Here is a 19,942-nt window from a genome sequence, read left to right on the forward strand (position 1 = left end):
TAGGCTCTGCACAGCCCTGCGGAGCACAGGGCAGGGATGGGCTGACCACGAGCCGGGGCAGCTTGGGGTCACCCTGTTCTTTTCTGTGTTAGCTCAACCTCTGGCAATTCCTGTCTCTAATGATCAACCACATGCTGTTGTTGATTGACTACATATTTGTTTCTGCTGAATCACTCAATAGCACAAGGTTTGCAGTTCCTTCCCCACCCTCTGGAAATCCTTCTCACCCGAGAACAGCCCTCTCCCCTCGCCTCGGCGGTGATGGCTTTGTGTGCCATCTTCGAAAGCCAGAGCAAGAACAACTCTCCCGAGCAACGAGCCAATGCACTGCCGCGCTCTAAGGTGGCAAACGACAGGTTTTCATCCTGTTTTCAGTTTAATATGCATATATTTTAATCACTGCTGGTATCTGAGTTAGATATACCATGGATGCCTTGTAATACCCAGCAATGCTGCGGTAAGTACCAAACCCCAGCAGCACAAGCACACCATAACCTCGCTCCAGGCCACACGCACCAGGTCCAGGGCAATAGGAAGCCGGCAGCATCTTGAGCTGGATGGAAATCACCACACACCTGCTTTTAAAATTTTGGAACGCATCACCTTCACGCGACATAACGCTGAGGAGCCCATGGTGCACGTGGCTGTAGCCAGCAGGGCCTCACAATGAAACGGCCCAACACAGCCCAAAAATGGGATGCTGAAAAATATTAGCAATGAACTTGCACCTTCCCTCACAAGGTAGCTGGATGTGATGAGATGCTTTGCCCCGACAGTGCAGCATCAGGCACCTCAAAGATGCACTGAATCCCCAGCATGCTCTAGTCGTGCTGGGCCACCACGGTGGGATGCAGACGGGACCATTCTTCATCTCCTGGTCAGGAGGACAGGTAAGCATGTGCTGAAGTCCTCACCTCCCAGCAGGACCTAAGCATGGGCTTAACTTTATATATGTTTAGGGTTCCACTGAGTGGACATGTCTGTACCATGTGTATCCAAGCCCAGAGAGAGCCCTGAAGGCTCAGGCACCTGCGAGATGTGAGCACTTCTATTCTGGTCCTCCACATGTGGGTTTATAGTTCCAAAACAGGAAACCTTTGATTCCTTTTTCTCCCTGAGCCAGATAACTGTTAATCTATTTAGCTACAGGAAATACTCTGCGTGAGGGAAGGAGACACCTGAACTACACATGATACTTGGAAACCTCACTGCATGCAGAAACACCAATTGCATCTTCATTTTGAGTGAAGGATGCTGAGGAAAAGCTTTTCAGCCTCATTGGAGAGCTGTGGCGAAGCCAGGCTCCAGCGATACACAGCAGCACTGGCACGCAAGCGCATCCCTCTCCCTGTACTGAGTGCATCCACTGCTGCTCCTTGGCAGCAGCCGGGTTGACAGCTCTGACCTCCTCTGTGCACCCTCCTGATGTCCCAGGAGTGCAGATTCACAGAGAGCTCCTAGAATTTGTGCTTGGGCATAGCCTAAGTCCCTTAGAAAGTCTCACCACACTGCCCACCCAAGCAAACTGACACTTACCTGATTTGCTGATAGAAACTCCTGGGCGTTGTCATTCATTCCCATGTACATGTTCTCCCCATCAAACTAGAAAGACAAAGGAAAGTCAGAGTTAGTGAAATACCATCTGCACACCAGGGTCACGTGCATCCCAAATACTTTCCTGGCTCTTCACGTAAAGAGCCAAAATTCCCAGAAGAAAATCCTGAGCTGCTCCTTTAAAACCTTTCAGCATGGTTATTTGCCATGGACATGGTAACATAGCACAATTATGTTATTTTTTCAGTGAAATAATGAATTAATCACTCCAATTCAAACAAATAAGCCAAACGTGTGCAAAACCACAGATGTACCCAGCGGCAAAGATCACCCAAATGAAGTTCTAGCTAAAATTCCTACTAGACCATCAATCAGCTTTAAAAAGCCAACTTCCATCGACGGAAATTTCCATGACAGGTAGGTCCCATTCAAGCCTCTTCCAGACACCTACGTACCCCTTAACCCACAAAAGAAACGTACAGCAGCAATGCAGAAAGCCACTCCGGACAATATATGAAGGGGTCTCTATGCAAAGCCTGATTCCCCAGACTGATAGCTTGTTGTTCTTTGCAAACTCTGGCTGCAAGGAGGCACATTTCCCCCCCCATTTCCACTTCCCCTGCCTGCTCTGCCAGGACTCTGCCTCCACGGCTGGGCGAGAGGCAGGGCAGCCTGAGCACAGTGCGTTCGCCTGTGCCCCCACGGCTCCGGCAAACACACCTGCCCCCTTCACCCGGTTCCAAGCTGCTAATCCACTTATTAGGCTACAAAATCCCCATGGAGAACTGCAAAACTCTTCTCATTAATTAGCTACAACGGAAGCTTTTCACTTGCTCCCATTCCAAATGAAGGAAAAAAGCCCTCCAGGATTGTCTCCGGCTCGAAGTATGGCTGGGGCAGTTCTCAAGGCTAAGTTCACAAATTAATTATGGCAATAAAATGGGCTACGCCATAAAACACTCCCAAGACAAGGATGAAGGTACCAGCTGTGAATGACACCATATACTTAACAAGGGGAATAGCCAACCCTCTTGCCCTTACAAGCCAGATGATGAACTGAAGATTGTTCACCCCTTGCACGTCCTCTCACTCTCTGATAGGAAGCTGATACCAGTTATGCCTTAACAGAAATGGGCCATATTAAGAAAAATAAAAGAGAAAACTAAATAAAACCAGGTGAAGATTTTCAGTGTAGACTATTAATTACACTTCAATTTCTCAGAGTGCTACAGGATTAGCTATTAAAGTCAGCAGAGTTAGTAAAGCCAAGTGGGGGTAACTCAGCTCTGCTTGGCGTCAGACACCCTCTAATTGCCAAACCATCCTCTGGGATAGCAGAGCAAACCAATTAAAAGCAGCAAAATTAGAGCGGGTATTGTGACACTCATTAACTAGTACCAATAGCAGCCACAGCAGGGTGGAAGGGGATCCTTGTGCAAATGCAGGATTTCGTTAAACCCATCAGCGAGGCAGGAGCCATGGGATGCAGCGAGCATAGCCAGCCCTACGGGCTTGCTGGGACAAGCAGCTCTCCCAGAAGCCAGCCGGGTGCTATCCACTTTAAACTGAATTTCCCTCCACCTGTAAAATGACCGCTGGCATAGCCGGCTCCTGCTAACACAGTTCCAGCTGGAGCTGCCATGCTTCCAGGCATGGAGACTCAATCAGCTCTATGGCCTAAATACCTCTGCCAGCCCGACCAACCCCAGTGGAGAAGGCTGAATTTGCAGAAGAGGTGGCACAGTTTGGTGGAGGTGCTCAGCCCTGGGGCAGCTGGACCCAGGCTCTGCGGGAGGAGCCGGTCTCTGACTTGGCAGGGGCAGCAGCACGGTTTTGAGTCAGTCTTTTTGGAACAGGCAAAATTATGGTCCTGAGGTCCCACTCCCAAGCTCTTTTGGGGACCACCCCACCAAAAAACCATCAGGTGGATCCTGGAGCCTGAGCAGACACCCCAAGGCTGTGCACCACATGGATGTACGGCCCTTTCTGGTGCTCCAATCTGCAGTGCCAGAGCTTTGCGTCAGGTCGGCTGCACAGACACGCTGCGTGGCACTGCGGGACACTTAAAAGCTATTGCGTCTTGAGACTGCACACTGAGATGCTGCAGGTGAGCTGCACAAGAGCTCTCCGGCAAGCAGCCCTGAAGAGAGATAAAATATTCCAGTGGGGAAACAGTTCTCCCTGTCCCTGGAACCGGTCAGGAATTTGCACTGCAGAAATATTTACTTCCACATCAGGAAAAGAAGAGCTCCTTCCTAAGTAAAAGCTTTGCCCCTCTGAGAGATTTAAATACACAGATGATACACGTCCATCCACCCCCCTTCCTTGCAAACACACACCTCACTTTTGTCCTCCTCCAGCACAGTATTTTGCAGATCTAGACTAAGACCTGTTTGAAACAGCTCTTCTCCAGAAAACAAAACTCACCTGGCAATCTACATTCAGAAAACAAAAAGTATCTTTCACTGGGAAGGTCCAGGGCAGGACAAGCACTCTGCTTTCTCTATATCATTCTATTTGTCAGAATGTATTTTTTTTTATGGCTTTCTACTGTTCCCCTACCTCCGCTCCACACTTCCTTCTGGCCTTGATGCCTTCATAATAACTGTAATGAATCCTGCCTTCAAAATTACTGTGCCTCTGATTGCCAGTCTGAGCAGCGAGCCTGAAAATCAAGACTTGAAATGCAATGGAAACTTTGGAAATTCCCCACTGCTGATTGGATTTTTCCCCCTCTCCTCCAGGCTATAAGGGTGCAAACAAATTTATTAGAAATTCTCCCATCAGGATGTTTTTTCAATTAGATGTTTGCCACTTATACACCAGCCAGGTAGAGCAGATAAGTAATGTGCTCTCCCTCTTCTCATTATTGTTTCGCTACAGAATGCACTTCAAAACAATCAGCGCCATCATTCCAGGTAGATTTACGGCAGAAACAGACATTTTAATATTTGCCTTTGGTTACAAATGCTTCCTCCCTTTTCGCTTTGGTCTAACTCCCGATGCATGCAAGCCTCCCAGGCAGTTCCAGACCTGGGTGCATTCATTCATCATCCTCTGTGCCCCCCAAAACTGATCAAACCTGTATTGAATGATGTGCACATGTGGAGTGGTGGGTATCATTTTCAAGTCCTAACTTGAAAGGCACATACTCTCGTGCAATTGTCTTAATCATCCATTTGCTCTTTTGTAATTATTTAATTTTTGTTATTCTTTGGCTAATAGAAGCAGCCTATTAAACAAATCAGTGGCTGTGGCTAATTCTCACTCTCTCCCGCAAGAAATGAGCAGGAAGCTGAGGTGAGCCGAGATCACTCTCAGCTTGTAGTGCTTTGCCTCCACGACATGCTGTTCGCTTAAAAACCTGGGAAGTGCAAACCCTGTGTAGCCAAGTTGAGAAATTGGGAGAGGCAGGTAGATGTGATTAATTGCTTTTCCTTCATCTGCGACTTGGACCCATTTTTATCTAACTTGCGCTGACTTACATTAGCGATGGTTGCCTACAAGCACTACTAGAATCAAGGACCTCTACTTCAAAAAGGACCCATGAAGCCCCACTTTGCTAAATCCCAACTCAAACTTGTCTCACATAATATGCTCAGGACAGAAACAACTCTACTCACCAGATTTAAAAAAAAAAGAAAAAGAAAAAGAAAAAACCCTCAGAGGAAACCACTCAAATTCCTACCAACTCCGGCAACAAAAGCATGCTGTCAAATGAATGCCAGCAAGCTGCCTTCATCTGCAGGTGACAGGAACTGCAACCCGAAGGACTGGGAGCACAGGCGTGACCCAATCTCATGCCACAGGAGGTGACTTCGCCTGGCACCGATGGATAAGCACACGGACACTGTCAACCCCATTCAGCCAGGGAGTCCCAAGGAATTCAGGGTGATGGACAGAGAGCCGTGCCTCCAGACAGCACCTCTCCATGGGACACACTCCCATGTATTTTGGGTCCAAGAGATACAAGGACAGTTCTATTCTGTGAGAAAACACCCTCTGAAATTTAGTTCTTCATGGCGAATTTACTTAAAAGTACAATTCTTTTACTACGGCTCTTCCAGGGGAGCTGTAGCTGGCACTGCAGCTGCAGAGGCAGAGTGCTGCTGTGCATCCACGAGCCCGTACAGGGAGCTGAGTGGAGGCTTGATTCTGATGATATTCTACGAAGCACTTTATTTTTATTGCTTTTCTAGACTCACTTTGGTTTGTTATTTTTGTGATACGACATTATTTTCAAATCTGTAAATGTGCCCAGAGGTCATATGGGTCCCGTGTTAATAAGATGAAAATGAATAGGAAAAATAAATGCATGCTGCAAGCTGGGACAGACCCCAGAGCCAAGCAGCTGTGTGATCTCCGGCTCTGTGCAAACATGGAGAATAAATGTTTGTTAACTGGGAAGGACCCAGCGGAAAGAAACACAACCTCCTGCCAAGATTCAGAGAAGGTGTTACTTTCTCATGGATGGCACTGCCAGCTTGTACAATTTTATTATGAATCTCATCACATCCTTTTATTTCCTGAGAGTCACGAGCTGAGATGAAAACCTCAACTCTGTAAGAAATATGTTGACAGCACTCACACCAGGAATAGCTTCAATGACACCTGCAAGATCTCAGAAATCTTCCAAACTTCATAACTAATTTTATTTTAAGTGTGGTGGGGTTTGGTTTTTTTTGGTTTTGTTTTGTTTTTTCTTGAGGTGTCTTACCTAAAATTTAACATTCATTGTTGACCATACTAGACCAGAGTACCTTAACTGCAAGTTCACTGAGGATCTGAGGCTTTTAAAAAGTGGCCTGTTGATGAAAATTCCAGCAGTTACTAAAAGCCATCATCACCAAGGAGCTATTAAATGCCCAGCGAAGAACAAATTGGATGCTTCCAGTGATTCTTACTGCTCAGAGCTATCAGTACTTGTCTCTCAGTTTTGCCTCCTTGTGCCAGGACACAGGAGACAGGCAGCAGGTCCCCTCTCATGACAATCTCATTTCCAAACTGGGTGCACTGGGGCTATCACCTTTCACCACAGATGCTTGGGATGTAGCTGGTTTCGGTGCCCAGCAAGCTACACCTCAGCCACCACTAGCATCATGACATAGAGTGACCCACAATAATGCCATGCAACAAATGCCTTTAAGTTTTTAGTGAATAAAAGTTAAGATACAAGAAAACTTGCATAACACAGTCAATGCCATATTTAATACCCCCCATCAAAAAAAAAAAAAAAAATTATTGCAGCCCATGTGTTGCCGGAGTTTATTTAGCTGCCTCTGATGGCACCCTACCCACCATGCAGAAATATAACTCTTTAGAAAGTTTTAGAAAAGTAGTTTTTTCCACAACTGATTTTTTTTAGGCACGCATTATTTCGGTGGCATAACCACATTCTGCTGTATTTTGGCCACGGTACTTCCAGCCCTGCATCCCCATGATGCTGCTCCTGCACAGTATGCGGCACCCCTGCACACCAGGCTCAGCCCTATGGGCGCGCTGGGCGCCAACACCAAACCAACACCACCAATGCTGGCAAGGATCACCTTTGCCAGTACACATCTCTGCCACATCCCTGGGACGTGAAATATTCGCTTCAGCCCTGCCCCTGTCAATGCTGCTGCCTGCAAAGCTGCCGCTGTGATTTCCTATAGGAGTAATTTAGCATCACGCTTCTTCGGGGAATACATCGCTGAGGTTAGCTTAATCTCTTTAACTGCAGTTTCCCCATTAAGGTCTTTACACAACCTCTGGCCCAAAGTGATCTACTTAGCATTATTTATTTGTCCGCTGAAATGCTTGGATAGCCCCTCAGTTGATCCTGTCAAAGAGGGTCAGAAGTTCAGCAATAGATTTACGACCCACCCCCCCCCCCTCCGCCAGGACCCTCCTGCGAGGAACGCTCTGCATCTCCAGCCTAGCCACGGCGCGGCCGCCGGGGCTGGCCACGCGCTGCAATTTGCTTCAGGACAAATGTCATTAAAAGAGAGCACACCACCACAGCAGGTGTCAGTGGCAGTACATCCTTTTCACAACGGGTTGCACAGCTGAGTATCTGCAAGAGTCACCTGGGCTTTATGGGGGCTGGGTTTTTTGCATGCCGTCAATATTCTCATAGATTATCCTAGGGTAAAATCAGATTGATACAGATGAAATCTTAAGGCTTAAAACCATAGAGTAAAAAGTGGTTTCATTGGTTTGTTTGTTTTAAGAGCAATTCACAAAAGCTAATAGCAGTTATTTTTCAAACATACCAGAAGCAGGAAACCTACTGCACAGCTGGCGGTGCTAAGGGCTGACCGAGGTACAACAAAGACTGTCAAGAATCTAAAACCAGCTGGGAAAGAAAGGAATGATCTGCACTGGCTTGCACTCTGAAGGAGTTTTCAGTGGTTCCCACACCAGAGCATCGTCCTTAGAAAGACCCACACTGGGATGGCCAGTAGGAAAAAAAATTAAAAGAAACCAACAAAACCCTGAGGAACCTCCATGGCCAAGTGGCATTCACCCATCCGCTCTAAAGAAATGCAAGTTAACAAATGCAGCGCATAGCCTACCGCCTCCACTCCAAAAGAAACAAGAGTGGCAAGGGGAAGGTGCCAGACCAGCGGGTCTGACTCCGTCAGTGTGAAACCATCTGGAGCTGCACCACACCACCGAGGCAGCAGAGAGAGACCTGGGACGAGGGATGTCGTGCCTCGCAGCCCACTTTAGTGTCAGCTGAAGGTTCAACAAGGACCTGGAAAGGGGAAAATGATCTCTCTGGCTGGACTTTTCACAAGGTTCCTCAACAAAAAGCTTGTAAAAACCAAGCCCAACTTGTTGTGGGATATAAGGGAAGGTCCTCTTGCTCACAGCCAATGCAAAGATACTCATTAGGTTTAGCAAGAGGAGGATCATGGTCCACAATCCATCTGCACTAAAATCTATCCAGTTCATAATATAAGTGATCTAGAAGGATTCAATTTTATTAATGAGACAAAAATTATTCAGGCTAGTCAAAACTAAGAGCGACTTTGAATGGCTTTGCATTAAGACTCTCACAGTACTGAGTGGTGGTGAGGAAATGGAAGATTAAATTTAATGTCAATAAATGCAAAGTAATGCACCGGAGAAAAACAATCCTAACAATAGAGAGACGACAATGGGCCTTAAAATAGCTGTTACTGTCCAGGAGAGAAATCATGCATTTGTTCTGGAGAGATCACTTCTAACTTTCTCTCAGTCCTCGGCAGCTGCCAAAAATGCCATTGAACTTTTAGGAGCAATTAGGAAAAGAATGGAGAAGAAAAGATCAAACATTATTTTACCATCTGTACAGTTAGGAGTAGGAGAGAGGGCAACAGCAGGGAGGATCCAAGGGGCGGAATGGTGTATGTGACTGAGGAAAAGAGGTGATAGATATAGAGGGGCTCGACAAAGATGTATATGAAATCATGAGATGAGAACAGGGAACGGCTCTTCTCTGGTTCTCATAGCCCAGCCCAAGGAGGCAGACACTGAAATCACTAGCTAGTGGAATTAAACACCTTACAGAGAAGTTCTTGATACAGGACTCAACAGCAAAACCTTTTAGTGCAGGATGCTGTGGCCTAGATGGATCCAGACAACTGGATCTAGCAACTGGACAAATTAGAGGGGAATAGTAAATCTGAACCATTGAGCTCAAGGTGACCCTGACCTGTGGGCTGCTGGAAGCTCCTTGGGTAGATGTAATCTCATTAGATATTAGGCAAAACATTTTCCAGCATGCGGGTGGTCAAATATTGGACCACAAGGTTGTGGGATCTCCATCCCTGGAGATACTCAGAGCTCAGCTGGACCAGGTGCTGTGCAATCTCATCTGGTTGGCTCGGCTGGGCTTGGGACACGCAAATGTCCCTCCCAACCAGCAGTACTTGGTGTGTGGGTGCTTCTGTGATATGCGAGCATATGAGGCTTACCCAGGCGGCTGCATGGACCTCCGCCCCAAGAGCACCTCCAACATCCCCTTTTATTCTCCAGTACTCAAGGCTAGAGAGATCCTGAATCCCACCACTATTCAAGTGGCAGCATTCATTTATCTAAGAGTTATCTGGCTGGTTTTCTTTGAATGCTGCACATGAAATCATTGTTATTACATTATTTGGGGGGAATGAGGACTTAAACTCATTTACCTGGACCTTTCAGAGCCTGCAAAAGAGTTCAAGCTCTGCACATACACACACACAAAAAATCCGTCCACTGAAAGCTACAGGGAGCAGCAGAATTTAGTCTTAAGACTGACATGGAAATAGATTAATTTTTTTTTCCCATTTCATATTCTAATTACAATTCTTCTCCCCCTACTATTTTCTGTTCTCATTACAGTCTTAAAATTGCTCTGCAAATTCTGTACCTTATTCTGCTCTTCCTACCATCTTTGTCATGGAAATGAGAAACAGAATGTATAAGCATGAAAATATTGCCGAGATCAAAATTCTGCTTAACCCTTTCACGTGTGACTCCGAAAAGAAGCGAAGGCAGCACAGACAGCAGAGCGGCAAAGCCAGCTTCCTTCTTCCAGCCTCCTGTCCTTCTCCCCGCCGCAGCAAGGAGAAGAACGATGCGCAGAGAAACGCGCTATTAATTTAAAGGCCAAAGGTGCTCGTGCTTACACCTCCGCTGTGCACAGAGGAGGGGAATGGGTTTTTTCAACTTAGCAGGTTTTGCCCCTGAAGGCAGATCTTGATCTAATACATTTTGATTGTATTCAGCTGACAGTGTTTAGTTCTTAGCTTTCGGTCTGCCAAGCACCCCGATGTAACGCTGGCTGGCAGAGGTGTCACGCAGCGCGTCGAGCAGCCCTGGTGCAGCGGATGCGCGGGAGATCTCCATCCTCCTCCTCTCCCGCAGTGCAGAGAGCTCACCAGAGTCACAGCTCTGGCCAGACCAAACCCTTCACGATTTCTCTCAAAGTTTGGGCATAGACAAGGAGAACAGGCTGCCTGGGAGGTGAGCAGCACCTCCTGACACCCATCCTCTCAGCTCACCCCTGCTTTCACCCAGGACCTCTCCAGCCCATTGCTGACCATACTCAACGCCGTTTATTTTGCAAGATACGATCACACCGATGTAGCTGCAAGGCTTGGGCATGCACATCACTTCCTTTTCGAAACCAAACAACAAGCACATCCTGCGTTGTTTATCACGCTTACGCAGGTGCTTGAGGAGTTTATCTGCAAAAAACATAAATACCAGGCCCTTGCTAAGAGGGTCCTTCTCCCGTTAGCAGCTGAATAACCAAGAGAGCGGAAGGCACCAGCTCACACTGTAAATGCCTGGTGCCCTGTGCATTGTTGGCGAGGGAGGAAGGTAAATGAATGCAGCATGTTTCCTGGCACCGCGCTGGTGTGTAGACAGTCTGAAACAAATACAGTAAGTGATAATGAGACTTAACTGCACTGCCTGCTTCGCTGGTAACACTTGTAATTCACAGGAAACTAAAAGAGGCAGAAAACATACAAAGATCTAAAAGAAGCCACGGAGGCTCTGTGCGAGAACAGTGCCAGCGTCAAAGGCACCTCTGTACATTGTTTTTTGCAAGATAAAACCTCGCGGTTGAGATAAAAATAGAGCTTATACCTGTCTGCCTTGGAAGCAGCTACCAGCGTGGCTCTGCTCTGGAAGTCTCTTATGGAGATGCCGATTTCGACACCAGAACAACAGCCCTCACTGCAACCAGAGGTATCGCTGAAGAGGGGTACACGTGGCCACCGGCACCAAAATAGCTGAGGAAGCAAAGGAGCAGTCGGGAAGAAAGAAACCTTAAGCCAGAAAGTTTTCCCATCCTATAATTTTGTCCCCCTGGCCCAGGAAGCGAGCAGGGAGCCTGTGTGGGCAGCGATGTTTGGATGCCCACCCAAGCCCGGGGCTGAAAGCAAACGCCTGGATTGAATAAAAGCAATTCACTGGCAAGGAGAAGTGCAGTGCGAGCAAGCAAAGGAAGCAGCTGTTGCCACAGCAGCCCCGCACAAGCAGTCGCTGTGGTTACGCTGGGTTTGACGTACGCGCACAGTGCGGGAATAATTTTGGAAATCTATTTCTCTTTTCTCAACTGCAGAGTAAATAAATAAATAAGTACACAAGTGCACGTCGCAGAGAGGAAGAGAGCTGTCAGAGGAGCAATGTAAAGATTGCTTAAAGCTTTTAACTTTTTAAGACCATGTATTGTGCTTCTGATCCCGACACCTTGTTGACAGCTGTACAGGTTAACAACCTGGCTCCCAAATATCTCCTAAGTCCTCCAAAAATTCACAAAAATCACAGGTGCTACTCAATTGCCTTTCAAGAAGAAAAATCGTAACTTTAATTCTCTCTACAGCCACTGTTCCTTCAGCAAATCCAGTTCTGAAGCACAGCCCACAGCACACGCTATACACTTGCAAGCGCAGCCAGGTACTTTGCTAAACACTTTCATCATTTGAAGCTTTGCCCCGCTAGTGAAAGCAAAAGCACATCTCTGCCCCCAAGAATTCAAGATCATGCTTTTTTTCTTCTGTTTCAAAGCGTAAGGGAGAAGAATAATCGATTTTCAAGACGACTTTGGTGAGAATGGGGAGCGTTATGCAAAACCAGCTAATCGGGGGTGGGGTGGGGGGGTGGGAGGGAATCAGAGAGCTTCCATGCTAGTCATTTAGAGAGTAGTTTCAAACACACAAATATTTGGCACCAGTGAAAACCTGCCTTCTGTGGTTCTGCACTCAACTGTGTATGCAAATAACTCTTGCAGCGGTACATAGTATGACTTGCAAAAAAAATGGGCTGACAAAGTACAATCCATTTCATAATTTTACCTTAAACACTTGGACATGTTCATGACTAAAAAAAAGAAAATCCTAATGAAAAGTGAGATCTCCTTTAAAGACAGAAAAAAACCCCAACCAAGGATGCTAGGAAGGTAATTTCTGAAAATACATCCTAGAAGTCTGGGAGCATCATCACTGCCCGCTTTCATTACAGCGGTATAGCTCTCTGCATTTTTCCCTCTCTTATTTAGATCGTAGACTCCACGTCCATATTCTGTAAGCGTTTTTACATCACCTAACTAGATCCTAATCCTAGCGAGCGTCTGGGAGGTCCAATGTAAATAAATAATGAACAATAACACAGCATACAGCTTCCTGTATCAGAGAACCGGCTTATATCCTGCCAGCATCACAACCCTGCTATTCTTTCTAAACCCACACAATCAAACCAATGGGGACCACTCACAACCTTAATGTGTATTTTGATGTACACAGGACAACAGTAAGCTTGTCCCAGCACGCTTGGCTGCCGTGCCACGGGAAAGATGTGGAGGGGAGTCTGAACCTGCATGCCGACCCTGTCGGGGAGCAGAGGGAGTTCACCCAAACCTTCTCACTCTTCAGATGAAAGACTCTCATAGGCTTGAAGGTGGCCAGATTTCAGATCCCTACTCTGCCAAGAAAGAGCATCATCTCCAGCACATGGGCCCTCCTTTTGACTATGCTGATGATGCTGCCTCTTAACAAAAACTGCAATTATCCTCTTAAACAAACAGCAAGGAGCCCCCAAGCCATTCCAGTAGCCTGTGCTGCACCCAGGGGACCCCACTGATGTCCACAGCCTCCATCTATCACCCCATCCCCTTCAGTAGTGGAAGCAAAGGAGCAACATTACATTTTCATCACCAGAAGATCTGCCGTTGAGGCATCATCGTGGGGCCAAGCAGATGGGGCCAACACAGCCAGATACTGCCTCAGAGGCTGCAAGCCGAGCAAGCCATTTGAGGAAAAAACCCAAAAAGCCTCAATAATCCTAACCTCTACAAAAATAAAAAAAAAAAGCAATTTTACTGCAAGCTTGGTGCAAGGAGCAGTTGAAATATGGCCCCAAGCAGCGAGGGGCAGCTGCAGGGCTGGGAAGGGGAGCTCTGCCCTCGATGATGACCCGAGCAGCGTGCTGCATGGTTGGGTTAAATAACTCAGCCCCTGGGGCTGCTCTGACCGCGCGTCCCACGTCCGTGAGAACAGCAAAACCCCGCGGGGCAGCAGTTGTGGCTGGTCGGGAGCAGGGCTGTGAACATGCAGACGCGCTCAGGGCCCAGGCGCTCATCGCCACTGTGAAATCAGGGGCTGGAGCCAAAATTTGCCAGCTGAAAGGTAGCAGGGAGACAACTTTGAGCTTTGCAGATGTTGCATGCGCAAAGCTGCAAACGCAGCACTGGTGCTGCGACTTCCCACGCCGAGACTCAAGACTTGCAAACCCATGGTTTTACAGAAGCTGAAGCTCAGCGACATTTCACATGGGCAATAAAATCACATTAGAAAGGTATTTCCACAGGCAGCATTACCACATCCTCGTACATCCTATTTTATGAAGTGCTGCGTTAGGTTGTCGAAGCTGTTTGGCTGCGTTTCCAGGGGGTTGTACACATTAACACCCCGCCACCACACTGGCCTCGATTCCCTGCCAGGTCCACGCATCGTATCCAAAGGTGGTACCGCTTCATTCCCAACCTCAACTTCTGGTTATTAAAAAAAAAAAACCCTAACAAACCATCTCTCCCAAGCACTTCTACTTTCAGCTCTTTTTTTTTTTTTTTTTTTTTTTTTGAGACCTCTCTCTGTTCATCTTACCAATCTTTCCAGCAAATTTTACTGCTGTGTAACTTTTTTCATTAGGGTGAAAAGGTTGTTTGTGCTTACTGCAGCCAAGCCAGCCTCAAGTTTACTTCTTAAAATACACACCTTAGCGTTGAAAATTCTCAATGTCTTAAAAAGACAGTCGAAAACTCAATAAAATCAATGAAACTAATCAGAAAGAGGCACCTCTGATTATTATTATACCCCTGCTTCACTATGAATAATTGAATAGAGATATTATTATTACTATTATTATTACTATTATTAACCCTAACAAGAAGTCTAAAGCATGTTGATGAGAAAGAGAAAAAGCAGTTTTGCCCAACTAATTAATGACTTAAATAAAAATAAACAAAGGGAGTCTTCCTGATTTTTAGCAAAGTCCTGCCTTTTTCCAAGCAGTTAAAAGCAAGACTGACAGCTTTATAGATAGAGAAATGGGCAGATAAGATAAACACACACAATACAAACTTGTCCAAAGCTTTTACAGTCTTTCTCTGCACCACTTCCAGCTCATTAAATTACAGTATTACTATAGATTTGCAGCAAAATTATCTTTTATCTTGCCTTCTTTTAAAGCTATTTGGCATTTGCTAGTATTTTCTATTATAAATCTAATTGCAGATTCCAAACAGACAAGGGCTCATTAAGCCTTAATTATGCACATGTTGTTTTCAACAAACATTTTCATTTGGACTGCTGTGAGCTGTAATTGTTCAGAAGGCACCGCAGCCTCCGATTACCCACTTTCCTGGGATGGCAAAAGCTACTTTCAAGTAGGTCATGGCTCGGCTGAACAAACGATTTGCAACCTGTGGAGTTTGGGTTGTGCCACTCCGGTGGGAATGCCGGCAGGGCAGTGTCGGCAGACACTGGGGAGCCGGCAGAAGCCGCCGGGATGCTCCCTGTGCCAAGTGCCTGCCAGCGCTGAGCCCTGCTTGCGGGGTTAACCGTGCCCGGCTTAGGCAGGTGGAGGGGAGCAGGGGGGAGCCCTGGGCACAGGGTGGGAAATGGGGCACGGCCACCCTTCCCGGGGAGCAAAGGCAGCGGGCATGATATGCAAACAGCACACAGAGGTGCTGCTCGCCTTCGGCTACGGTCAGAAGTGGGACTCCTGCTCGGGTACCTCTGAGGACGCCGCCGTCTCAGCCCAGCATCTGCGCGTGTTCTGCCTAACAGCTGGTCTCCTGCCCAGCACCAGCCCTAGGTCCTCATCCAGCTATATTGCGCAGCGTCACCGCAAGCACCGCTGGCCAAAAACTTTTCAGTCTATCCAAAACTAGATGAGGGTGGAGGGGAGCCCTTTTATCTTCCTGTTGGAGCCACGGTTATGTCCGCACTCTGAAATAAGAAGTAACGCACGCGAACAGCCGAGCTTTTATTAGAAGCTCAGGCTTCCTTCTAATGGCACGAAAGCTGCATCTGCTCAGACTGCAGCAGTGTTAACAGGGCAGGCATAAGCTGCAGGACAACAACATCAAGGTCCTGGGTCCTTCCAGCCTTGGTCCATCCGACTGCACTCACCCCCACAACTTCGGGGCCGTGGTGCCCGGGTTAGCCGAGCACGGCTCTGCCCCATCCCAACTCTCTGGTGAAGACAGTCATTGTGTGCAAATGTCATCAGCCTCCCTGGAGCCTCTTTAGGGGAGAAAAAGCTCCTTCTAATAAATAATTTCCATCTAATTAATGGTTATGGCTCCAAAGTTAGGCTGGAGCTGCTGGTTGCTGCTGGACCCAGGAGTCTGGCAGGATTTAGCACTGCTGGAAAGAGCAAGGTGCTAATACAATCAATGTTGCAACTTCTAGCCTAAAATCCTGCCGGCCAAGTATCCAACATACTATCTCAGGACAAGAGAGGTGGCCAGAAAAGGCCTCGTTACATTAAGAAATTAGTATCCCCCTTCTTCACATTTCTTTCTGTCTTCTCAGTGGAGCTGACAAATTCTCTGCCGTGTCCCAAAGACTCACGTTGCACTGTTAGAAGGGAAATATGTCAGAGTAAGCATAAAATCTTATGGCCTTGCCTTTGAAAAAGACAACTTTTCAAGCAATAGTTTGACCTAGAAAGGTTTTCTAGGTCATTTTAACTTAGCATGTATATGTCTGACCTACTAAATCTAACACAATAAAATTACAGAGTTCGTTTCAACCTGTCGGTGTCAGATCATTCATAAATTCAGATGCACTATCTACAAAACTGCTATTCATATATTCACAAATAAGGTCTCGCTAGGCTCCTTCTGGCGGGGAAGTATTTGCCCTGTTCAACATTAACTCACGCTGACAAAGGGAAAATGTAAAAGCTCCCTTGACAAGCTGAGTTCCCATCTTTCTCACACAGCCCTTACCCTCAAATCACACAGGATTTATGGCTGCGCTACCCCTTCCACTGCTGTTGAAATTCCCCAAACTGACCTGCTGCTGGCTTTGCCATGGGGTGGGAACCCCAAAGGCCTGGCTATTCTCATTTGTGTGGGCGCAGCCCACTAATCAGCACAGCTGCACTAACAAAGCAAAGGGAAAGGTTAGCTGCTATCGAGATCCTCCTGCTCCAGCACCCGGCACTCCTCCGGTGAAGCCACGGGCACGGTGGTGACACCAGAGCTGCCAGCAGAATGGCCCTGAAGAGTCCAACACGGACTTTGCAAGAGGGGGAAAAGCTCGTGCCCAGCCCACTGGGATGCACAGAGAAGATGCACCTCGGTGCTGGTAGCTGCAAGCACCTGCCTGCGCTAGCTGGCAGTCGCGGTTCCTGACACTGAAGGGTTTTCTTAAATCCACTTTAATATTTATTAATTCTCATACACAATCCCAGCAATGCCTGTTAAAGGAACGATTGCGAGAGGTATTACGGAATATCGCTCTCCATGGTCGTGTGGGTCTGGTTGTCAGAGCAGCCACCTGCATGGGCTTTATCCTCGGCCTCCCGCAGAGGAGCAAACCTCATCTGAAGAACCAAAGGGACTCCAGGGCCGGGTCTTTGCAAGCAGCCCTCCTTGTCATGATGCACTTCCCACAGGCGCACTTGAGGGGTGCTGTGCACTGATCCACAGCTTGTTTCCCCCCAGATAAGCATGCTTTCAGCCCCGGAATGGATCCTGGCCCCAAGCACACCCGCAGCCAACACCTTCAAACAGAGGCTGTAAGACCAGGTACTGCGAAAAGCCTGAAGAGCTGGGTCCGCAGTCCCTCTGACACCTCCCAGGCTGTCCACCCCATTTGCACCAGCTGGGTTGAGCAGCATTTACTGTCCCATAACTGTGTGTTCATGGCACTGCCCTACCCCAGTCAGGCACCAGAAAGACTTTACCAGGCGCTGCACAAAGGGACAAACCCTTCTGCAAAGAGCTCATGCTCTCATTTTTGAGGCTCATTCTTAAGTGGTGGTCAAAACCAGGACAGCCAAGGTGACTAGGTATGCTAGCACAGGGCACAAACACCAGCATTTCCCTCTTCCTTGGTTGCAATTTCTTCCTGAGCCACAGGATCATAAGTGTATCTCCAAAGGCATATCCAGCTCAGGAAGGCTGGACCCACCGACCAAAGAGCTCACAAAGCAGCAGTTATCTGCACAGTGTTGCCATGAAGCATGGCCTTGGGGAAGAATTTGCCCACAAGGTCAAGGCATAGGTAGGAGAAGCCATTTTTCCTTCCTTGCCATAGCAGTGTGGGAGGAGAGGGACCTCCTTATACATGCCACCCCACAAGCATGTGAATGTAGAGGTAGGGCCGTGCCGATGGGGACAACCAGCAGAGCTGTACCTAGTCCTGCTGCTTCCCAAACAGCTGTGATGCCCATTAAGGGCAGACAAGGGATGGGTACCACGTCACAGGCTTCTGCAGCCCTAAGCCTTATGAGGGATTTCATGGTCCTTCTGCAGCAGGGAAGGATGTGCTGTTAAAACAGATCAAGACATTACACCTTCAGACCCAGGGTTTTAATGAGATGATACTCGAGTTCAGCTTTGACGTGTCATCTTTTTGAACCGTGTGTGTTTCCAGAGACTGGGACCCTCTGCTCAGGTCCTCACGGTGCCTAAGTCAGACACCTAAAAAAAATAAATCACATTTACTAGCTCTCATGTTTTCTCCAAAAGCATTTAGTGGGTGAAAGTGATTTCCACCAAACACTCTGCATCCTAATTCTGGAAGTCACACCAATATTCCAGGCCCTCCAGTGGATATGTTTCATTTATATTTCAGCCGCACCTCTATAAAAGATATGATTTTTTTTCCACTTCCAAATTTTTCATAACTGTTGAGAGAAAGAATCCTCCTTGTTCTGAACCCACAGGGAGCAGCAGGAATTATACCAGTGCCACATGCTATGTGGTACAACAGTTGCAGAGTCTGCCTCAGTTAAACTCCATCACATCGATGAAGGTTTTCTTTATTTGAGTTTGTATTATAAAGATTTAAGCATCCTGGAGAGATGAAAACACTTAATTTTTTACTGCCTGGCCATAATCTCTTGTTTCCCTCAGCTGCCCTGCAACCTGTCCCTCTGCAATCCTCCAACACTACACGTGCAGCATCTTCTCCACCTGCTAATTATAGGCTCCATTGTGCCAGATAATTCAGCCCCAGCAAGGCTGCAGGGTGGTTATGTATCGCCAGACCACGTTTCGCTGTTGACTACAAAAACAGAAGAATTAATCACCTTCTCTAGTCAGTAAGTGGGACCGGACACTTATGTGCTTACTGGAAAGGAAAACAAGTTTCGTTCCTTTAAACAAAACATAATGAATCTCCCAAAGAGCAGAAAGATCAGTTTGTATCTCTTGAAAAATAGTGTATTAATACATTAAGTGTAAAAATATATATATAAATCTTTGCAAGTCATAGCGGAAACAACAATGCAACATGGTCAGATCTGAAGGACGCTGCAAGTGCTGACGCAGACAACCCCCAAGCAAACACTTTATGTGCAAACCGCATTCACCTTTGCTGCCCGCCGGGGCTGTAGTTTCAGTCTGCGTGGAGATTTTTACCGCAGGCAGCACAGAAACCATCATTTTGCTACATCCCTTCCATCCACCCATCTCTTGGGTCTCACAGCAGCCTGGGACATGCTGCCCACCAACACCTGGCTGCACCTGACAGCCCCCTGACCCAGCATGACAGCTGAGTGTATTTAATTATTTGCCTCTGAATTCAGAAATTAGGCTCACTGTCTCCCTCCTGGGGAGTTTCTGCTCTCCCACCACTGCTAAGCCACGGTCTGATCAGCCAGCAAAGAGGACGGTGTCAGTTGTGCCGCTCTGCCCTTCTCCGAGCCTGCCCAGCCGGGGTCTCCAATGCTGCTGGGGCAGAAGGACCAGGGCAGCCCCTGCACAGCTCCAGGGCACAGGAGCTCGGAATTCACACCACGCACCCCAAACATCCCATCAGGACGAGATGTACAGAAGCATTTTATCAACTGCTTAAACTCCAGCTTGTGCCACAGCGAAATCATTTTTAGCTTTTCCTGTCTGAGCACAGCCCTTGAGCTACTGGGTCAAAGCAACAGGGAAACACCAATGCCAGCATCTCCAGCCCAAGGCCTATACCAGAGGCAAGCCCTGCTGTGAAATACTGGAGGCTTCAGCCTGGAGAAAAGAGCATCTGCTGTAACACATCCCCTGTGAGCAGGAAAGTGGGAGGACTGAGCACCAAGCAACGGAGAAGCACACCCAGGCATGCAGGAGGCATTCCAGGAGGAAGAAGCTTTGGCAGAAGACCTCGCTGGGATGACAGGAGACACAAGGAATGCAAAAAGACTG

The 19,942-nt window shown here is 47.4% G+C and overlaps 1 protein-coding gene across 2 annotated transcripts in view; it reads right to left on the reverse strand.

Moving 5' to 3' along the window:
- Positions 1 to 19,942, reverse strand: part of TOX2 (TOX high mobility group box family member 2) — a 157,760-nt gene that overhangs the window by 92,710 nt on the left and 45,108 nt on the right. For both annotated transcript variants that reach the window (XM_075022544.1, XM_075022543.1), the window contains exon 2: positions 1,537 to 1,602. In XM_075022544.1, the coding sequence (XP_074878645.1) occupies positions 1,537 to 1,602 (66 nt within the window). The remainder of the gene's footprint in view (positions 1 to 1,536; positions 1,603 to 19,942) is intronic.

This window comes from Buteo buteo, chromosome 2 (genome assembly GCF_964188355.1).
Source record: "Buteo buteo chromosome 2, bButBut1.hap1.1, whole genome shotgun sequence".
NCBI classification, from domain to species: Eukaryota; Metazoa; Chordata; class Aves; order Accipitriformes; family Accipitridae; genus Buteo; species Buteo buteo.